We start from the raw sequence: 9,343 nt of genomic DNA on the forward strand, positions 1-9,343 counted from the left end.
TTCTCTCCAAATAATAAAGAAAATCATTGCAGGCAATCTTCAGAGTTTCTGGAAGCAAAATGATTATTCGGAAACTAAGACTGGTAACGTTTGTTGACTTTCTCAACTGTTAATTTATTATCATTATTCTTGAACATGTGTTCAGGCCTGAGGTTTTCCTTGCTTTACTAATGTTGTTCAGTGAAAGTGTGTAGGGTGAATTTATTACTAGGTAATGTCAACTGTGATCACTAAACTTGTAAGTGAAAGACTTGAATTGAGACTACTTCTATTCGAATTATGTACTTTTTATTTTTAAACATAGATGATGGTTTCTGGTTAGAGTAAGTTACATCTTCCAACCATCGAACTAGTTCTTATACATGTTTTTGTCACTACAAAATTGCGACGAGAAACTACTTTGAAGGATAGACTTAGTTTTTAATATAAGCGGACCAGGATTATTTAATGATGAACTGATAAACCATTAGTACACTCCTAACCACCGCGCTGTCCATGACGGGTTTTTTTATTATCATTTCGTCGGAGAATCAAAGGCACTGTGAAAACCTGTTGAAAAGTTTGTTAGGCTCTGTTGTTGATCAAATGTTTTAAATATAACGTCACTGTTTCCTAACCTGCAAAAAATTGTATCACTTTTTTTCGTGGAGCTGTCCACTCATCAATTTACCCTGGGTATTCAAAAAGCAGTCGTTTGTCATATGAAATGAAAGTATTTCTTTTGTTAGATTGCTACAGCTGCAAGTATTATGTTTATTTTTGTTTCGAGTTTGCTTTTAAATATATGGACCACATTTCCAAAATATGGCTTTTTTGCTGAATATTTATTGAGATAAACAGATAAGTAGATGGTGTCTAATAGCCGTAAAGCAGAAAGTTTAATGATAGCACGTTAGTGAAATAAAGCTGTAAGTCATCAGATAATGCTTTTCTGTCATTCAATAGTATGAAAAGTGGAATACAAATCCAAGAAGGGTATAGTAGAAGTTTATTATAAGGTATGTATATTGTTCATCACGCAGACAGGTAAACGAAGATTTCCAAATATCCTATGGTTATGTGGCCTTTAGTTTGAATCAATGACCGCTATGTCAACAGTTTTCAACTAAGAAAACAACAACGATACTTGTAGGTGACAGGTACACGATTCAATGGAACACTAGTCAGTGAGTTTTCATGGAGTTATATTATGTGTATTTATTTTATCGTTATGTTACTCGTGTGCAGAAAACGTAATCTGCTGGAAACAGTTGTTTACAATCTTTCAGCAATTCAGATTTACACCCTACTTCATTTGTTGATCACAAATTATTAACCAAAAAAATTTTAAACAATCAAGCTAAAAGATATTGAAAATCTTGAGTAAAGAAATCACCTCATTATCCAGTAAACATTTTTATTCATATAAATGACAATGATCTTTTATTCAACCAATTTCACCATGTTTTAAATTTTTCCTTCTGTCAGATTGCACTTCAAAGATCCATAATTTTGCGTATAATTCTCCTTTTGTTTGCAATCGCTTTGTCTTACCATATTTTAATTGGAGTTTACACCGTAAATGAACCTGATGTAAATTGTATTTCGAATAAACCACAACAAATTGTATTTATTGGAGGTTACCCAAGAAGTGGTAAGTATACATCTTGGTTTTTCTTGTTCATCAACACTAATAATAAAACTAATGGAAACGTTATCAATTATCTTTGTGAAGTACAATGTATTAGGAAATCTACTTCAGTATGTGTAACAAATGATGATATGTTATTTAATTAGTGAAAGTTGAGCGTTAAGTATGATAAACGCCCAGGTGCGGCCGAGAGTGAGGAGGGGCCATCCTCGCTCTCGAAGTGCTCTTACATGACCACGCGTATATAGCCTGTGCCAGGGAAGTCCTACTCACTGCTTTCTCGAGGCGAGGTTGTTGTCTACAAAATTGAGAGGACGAAAAGCGAATTTATTGACATTTATTGACATGCTAATATTATGTGAGATGACTGTGATCTTTCATTTTTAATTTTACTGTAGCAATGGTGCACATGGACTCCAGTATCTTGAGGGAACAAATGGCATATGAATCAATCGTTGATCACCGGCTCCCATGAGACTGCATGTTTTTACGATGCTCCACTGCTTTTTGGGTTAGACCTTTAGGTCAAAGGCTTAGGGTGTAGCCCCTGAAGAAAACCACCTGCTTCGGCCTGGGTACACGTTGCTTATTCACTCTTTTTGTATTCCCAGTTTGTGTATCCTTACTTTTCACCTTATGTAGCAGCTTGCCCTTGGTGGAAACTCTGTTTTATCTAGACGATCTCCAGTCCTTGTTGCTTGGAAATTTATAACCATTTATTGACATGCTAATATTATGTGAGATGACTGTGATCTTTCATTTTTAATTTTACTGTATCGATTAGTTGTTGAATAATGTTTTTTGAATGTTCAAGGATAAAATGTAATGACGATTTGGTTAGTATACCTTATATGTTCTTCAAAATATTGGATTCATGTATTTGGCGAAAAACTGTTATTTCCAATAAAGGAAAACATCTATAAGTTTACACTTATTTGGATCCATCTATAACGTTTTCCACCTTGAACGAATGTAGTATCTGTATGGATTCTGGAACTTTTATCTTGGTTGATAGTTTAATAAATTACTGGGAAATCAGAAAGTTTTCTTTATAAATTTCACATTATTAACAATATGCTCAAAAATGAAACTAAATGAAGTCCTTGTCAGAAACACAGGTGATAGGTTTCTTTTTCTCATAATAAGTAAAAATTATTTTAATACTAATGGGATTGACTTTACGAAGAAGAAGACAAAATAGTCATTAGTGTTATTCACGAATATGTGTAAATTCAATTATAATGAAAAGTGTAATCGACTAATATGGGGTAAAGTTACAGGTAATCCATCAGGTATAGTATTGGCTGGTATTGTTCTAGGACATCCACAAAATGCCAGACTCAAATGAAGTCTATATATTTGAGATATGTTTATGGAACTATGGTTGTTTATAATGATGAAGGTATTTCTAATCAGTTGCTCAAATGTTTCAATTAACCTCACCTGAATTTAAAGTGCACATGTGATCACTAAATTAAAAGTCAGACGAGTGTTTTAGACAAAATGAGAGAGAAACGAAGATGGCCAAGTTTAATCTTTCATTTATACTTAACTTCCTGGAAGGGATAATATTCATATTTCAATAGACATTTTTACCTTACATAAAATGAGTCTTTTCAGAATGTTATATTTGGAGAGAGACAGGTTCTTTTTTAAAATTCACTAGATGGCGAAGTGTAAACTATTTAAGTAATGTCAGTCACGAATAGATAACATATAGACTTTAAATGTAAACATTTCAAGTCAACAAATAGGATAACATAACAAACCATAGTCCGTGAAAATAATACGTTTGTCAAACTTCCAATATTGCTCTGAGTTTTCCTGCTGCTAATTTTGTGATCACTTATGAAACAAAAAGCCTACTTAGATGAATATACTGAGATAATATACAAGTGTTGAATCTCCCCATCAATTTAATCATTCAAGTAATTGCGTTCACCAACACTGTGTTCAAGTAGTATTATTGTTATTATCACTATTATTATAATTGTCTTATTATTATGTTTTGGTAATTACTATCAATTTTATTTTGTCCGGTTTGCATATGTCTTTTGTACTAAATAACTTCAGATTTTTACTAAATTTGGAGATTGGTGTGATTTATGCTGATATTTTTATTAATTTGATAGTTGAAATCATCAGCCGATTGAAGCTAGACCAGCATGTAGAACCTGCACGCACTGGACGGCCGTCTCTTGTAATTGTTGGACACCTCAGCAGTGCGCATCCACGATCTTGACCCGTGAGATTCGGACCCAGAACCTATCGGTATCGCGTGCGAACGCTTAACCTCTGGAACACTGATCTGGCTGGCATTCAACGGTTTTAGTGTGTTACTTTAACCAATCCACGAAATTGAGCCACCGTTTCTAGTTAAAACGAAGGTCGTGTGTTCGAATCTCACGACGCAAGATCGTGGATGCGCACTGCTGAGTAATTCCATACTAGGACGAGACGGCGGTCCAGTGCTTCTAGGTTCTCCATGCTGGTCTAGCTTCAATTAATCCATGAATTCAACTACTAGATTACCATAATATCCACAAAACCCCTCTCTGATATTTTTATGTTTTAAATATATCTACTTTAACCTTCATTTTTTATAAGGATACATTAAAAAAATATTAATATGTGATCAGGTTCTTCAAAATATCTTGTACCCATATCTCACATAATTCTGATGAACTCTGACTTCTCAATCCACTATCTAGATTCATATTCATCATCAAAGTTTATATAAAGTGAGTAATATGACTAATCAGTATTTATATTACTTAAATGTATTTTGTTCTTTACATACAGGCACCACTCTTATGCGTGTCTTGTTAGATGTACATCCAATGATTCGGTGCGGTCCCGAAACTAGAGTAATACCCAAGATCCTCAACTTACGAGGTCAGTGGAGTAAAGGAAAAGAAAGTGAACGACTTAAAGCTGCTGGTTTATATCCTGTTGCAGTCGATTCTGCTGTACGATCATTTATATCGTCTTTGATCAAAAATGCTGGAGAAAATGCACCTGTTCTGTGTAACAAAGACCCACTATCATTTATTCATCTTGAATATTTGGCGGAAATATTTCCTGAGGCGAAATTCGTTCACATGGTACGTGATGGGCGTGCTGTGATCAATTCACTAGTAAAGTAAGATATCAGTATTCATACCGATCACTTACAAAATAACTACATATATCTGACGTCATTGAACTCACCTGAACTAATGAGCTGACTTCAGTCAAAATACTATTTTAATTTGAATCGGTCGCATCAAATATTTGGATTATATTAATAAGTAAGTATAGATTAGAAGGAATGTGGTTAGCAATAGAATTCGGGATTCGCGTTCCGTCCTATTTAGGACTCGTCATTTGGAAATACCTACCACTTTAATTTTATTTAAACATGTCGATTGTGAATATTAGATGTACTGCAGATGGCTCTGTGATTTTATTTCTTGATAACAGATATGTTAGAGTTGATGTTTTCCTTAATATGTAGGTAAAAAGTAAACCATTGTGGTAACAGCAGAGTTGAAATTATCAAGAAGCTTTAAATGGAAGAGTGGAACTGTATACACCTGTTCGGGATACATCGTGTACACATTAAATTATAGATGTTTATTCAAGAATAATCTGTGGTGACTACCAGTGTAGTGAATGAGAACACGATTGGGGACAATCGAATGTATACTATTGATGCGGATATAACTCACTCACACCACACCAGTATTACAATAGCTGGAAATAAAAATTTAAGTGCATTTATAAATTTATTGGTTTGGAAAGTGTCTCAGTAGAACAAAATTGATCTTTGACAAAATCTATGTGGACCTAAAATAGTTTTACAAGCTAGTATCAACCCACTCCTCTCTAACACTAGCCAGATTTATAATATTTATTATAATGCAATTACATTAGAGAAAAGTGTTTCCATTGCTATTCCTTGACTGTAAGACACAGTACTTAGAATTAAGGGATATACATAGATTGTTTGTATATGCAATTCAACTTACAATTTAAGCAGTCAGTTCTCTAAAACCACTGGATTCTTCGCAAGACAACACAATTACTACGGTTTCATGTCTTTATCAGTCAATGAAAGACCATAGCATACCGTATAGTTTTTTCTAAAACGCTAAATGAATTGTAAGGAAGATTACTGAACTTTTTATCAACATAAATACATCATTTTTATCAATATTCATTTCTTTCATTCAAGATTGACAGTTAAATGAACGTTGAACTGATTAGTTGATAGTTTACATTAAAATTTATTCTCTCTTCTAGTTAAATATGCTTCAATTCACGACAATATATATGGTTGTTTTGTTTTCAACTATTAGCTGAAACATAATATTGTCATGCAATTAAACAATAGCTATTATAACAAGCCTATATTTAGAAAAGAAAAGAAAACTGACTAAATCCTTGTATGTTGAAAACTGATTTGACTTATTATTAGAGTGAATAAACATTTGTAGGTAATAAAATGCTTTAAGTAGTAGTTATAGTTTAACTGTTATAATAACAAAAAACAGGTTGATAGAACAACTAGAATATTCTAAGGTTATTCTATGAAGTTAAATAGTTAAAACAATTCACCAAATGATTAAAAATATTCTAAAGAAATCAAAGTTTATTATTCATTTAAAATATTAAAAAAACACAACAACTACCTTCTTAAGATAGAACATGTATTACACATCAGATAGTAAATAACTAAACAAGAGAAAACTTATTCAGGTCACATAATTAATCAATAATCTTTCACTCCCATCTTTTATCATGTCAATAGTTGTATAGTTTGAGATAAATCTAGTTTTAAAAACAACAATATCAACTACTTATATAGTTCTAATTATATTAGAATTGATATAATAAGAACAAATCAAGTTCATATTAGTTTATTAAGTTATTGTTTATATATAATAAGTGGTCTCTTTTTCGTTGAAGAATGTTGTATAAGAGATCATTCATTGAATAATCATTTAAAATAATTAGAGAAGATACTGTTGAATAGAAGGAAGGTAACATTTTTTTATTGATTTAGATGTCTATGATACCAACTACTACAGTCTTATTTACATTTTGTCTTTTTGTATGTTGGAAATTTCACAGGATATTAAAATTGTATTTGCATATTAGTATATGTAATTTCTTTAGTTCTCTCTATATATAACTAATCATAAATTCTACACTCGACTGACGTCACTAATACGAATAATAAATAATAATAATGATAATTATAACTAATGCTTACTGTGATAAACAATAAGCGGAAGTTTTCATTTTTGTTTGTTTTAATTATGTAAAATACATTTAATATCAGTTTACATCATGGATACATTAGTTAATAATGAATTACATAATCCATTATGATAAAAATCAAATTTGAATTAAATGTAAATGTGAATAGATTGAATGTTAAATGATGTAATTGTTTATGGGAATCTACTTATCGTACAAGGTATTCTCATATGTTTTATTGAAGAAAAGAATTTAAGGAATAAGGCTTTTATTCAACTGGAAAAGTGAACAATGAGTATTGTATTTATTTTTACACCTCTATGACTTTAAAATAGTGTAAAACAATTTTAGAATGGGGTTTTGTGGAGATTTTAGTAATTTTATATAGACTGATAGGTCCTAAGTTCGAATCTCGCGAGGCGGGATCGTGGATGCGCACTGCCGAGAAATTCAACAATAGAACGTAACGGCCATCCAGTGACTCCAGGTTCTCCATAGTGGTCTGGCTGTTTTTGATCAAACATCTGAAATTCTCCAACTCTGTCCGATTATTTTGAATTGCAGGTAATTGTCTTCTTGGAAAGACTTGAATCCTACTACGACTCATATTAGTTGTTTTTTTCAATAAAGAAAAACCAAATATCGTAGCGGAATAACATGGATTCATCTATTTCGTTGATTCTCCTCAGCTGTTTACAACCTGAAACCAAAGCATTAATCATTTGGACGAAACAAGTGTATATACATTTAGAATAGATTAGGTTAATATACAGAGACAGAATAATATTAAGAGACAGTAATATGGAAGAATTAGCACTGTCCAAAAGTTTGTTTAATTATAGGTTAAATATAAAAATATTCTGAAAAACATATATAGATTATGTAATATAGACTAGTTGAGTAAAGTTCAGAACTAAGAACTAAGATATTAGAATTTTAATGAAAGTTTATGCAATTGTCTTACGAATTGATCTTACAACAATGAGATCACCAGGGTAAAACAATATTAGTAACTTTACTTAGTATTGTTTGTTTGGATCTTGCCATTGATGTTTTTAGGACTGCAACTGGTCAGTCTCTAATCGGCATATGTGCATACTGTGCGTATTGCCTCGATATAGACTAAATTCACATCAACTCTGAGATGCAGGTACGTCCGGCTGACGAGTCCCAAATAGGACGAAACGCGCGTCCTGGATTCCACTGCTAGCCACTATCCATCTTTGCTTACTAATATTAGTAACTGTTCCTTTGCGATACATAAACTGGGTTTGGATCTTTTTATTTCAATAACTTCGAGAAAGCGTAACAATTTTAGGTATTTTTGTTTACTGATCATTTAGAGATATTTCGAAATTTCAACCTCATCTTCACTATCAAGCAAAGTACGAGCAAGCGCTTTGTCAAAAACCTTCTGTCCATTAGATCTTAATTCCATGTATTATGATCGGAGATGAGGACACAAACGTTCCTCTCTGTTCTTCCTCTGTATGTACTTTGGAGCGTACATGCAAACTGGTAAACACAATTAGCGGTAACATAAGGCCAGTGTCTGTCCGCATTTATCTGTCTCAATGACAATTTATTTCAGTATAAAAACGCTAAATTGGCCGCTAGATACGTCCATTTCAGCATTACCTGTAGTCTAAAATCAATAGTCCCAGTTATTTCATCGCCTTTGGAACAGAGTTTTAAGACGAATAGCTTTTTCCGAACGATATGATATTCTAATTGTTGTTGTTTTGTATTTTTCTTCTAATCAGAAACATGATACTTTGTAAAAATTTCATTTTAACTATCAATCAGTTACTAGTTTCAATAATATTTTGTACAATCAGTTCTCCTTACGATATTAAGGAAATCCAGAACAATAAAAAATCAGAATATTATGAATCCACTTAAATTCGCGGTTTCACCTCAGCTTCTAACAAATGTATCCTATTCCCACCAAAAAGCGAAATAGAAAGGAAATTTAAGTAAATCTAGAACAATAATTGAGGCAACATAATATAAATTCATCTAATCTCATGGTTTCTCCACAGTGATTATTCTTAAAATCTACTCCGAATATTACGCAGGTCGTTTTCATTCCAATTTTTGTGGTTACTAATGTATATTATTTATCATAATGTTATGTTTTAATACAACAACGGTTATAAGCAATTGAGAAGAAATCAGGAAATTAAATGAATTTATATTGGGCTGCTTCAATTACTGTTTTAGATTCAGTTATATTTATTTTGTATCTTATTTTTTCGGGGAATAGAATCTTCCGTTTTAATTTTCTGTAGTATTTATACGAGGAACTAAAAGAAGGAGAACGGAAGAGAGTTCATCGAAGAAAACCCATTTTTTGACGAAATTATTTTCTTAAGCTGTACATTCGTATTTATAGTTATATGGAAAATATATGTCCATAGACGGATAGAAAAGATTGCATTGATTGATTCGAGATTCAATATATGATGC

At 32.1% G+C, this 9,343-nt stretch overlaps 1 protein-coding gene across 1 annotated transcript; it reads left to right on the top strand.

Annotated features, from left to right (window-relative positions):
• Positions 1–214: 214 nt before the first annotated feature.
• On the top strand, positions 215–4,776 carry Smp_145920 (putative protein-tyrosine sulfotransferase; the record flags this gene model as incomplete). Its single annotated transcript, XM_018799148.1, has 3 exons — positions 215–238; positions 1,468–1,633; positions 4,433–4,776. 3 exons carry the CDS (start codon positions 215–217, stop codon positions 4,774–4,776), a joined length of 534 nt encoding a protein of 177 aa, XP_018650966.1.
• Between the last annotated feature and the right edge of the window lie 4,567 nt (positions 4,777–9,343).

This window comes from Schistosoma mansoni, chromosome 3 (genome assembly GCF_000237925.1).
Source record: "Schistosoma mansoni strain Puerto Rico chromosome 3, complete genome".
NCBI lineage: Eukaryota > Metazoa > Platyhelminthes > Trematoda > Strigeidida > Schistosomatidae > Schistosoma > Schistosoma mansoni.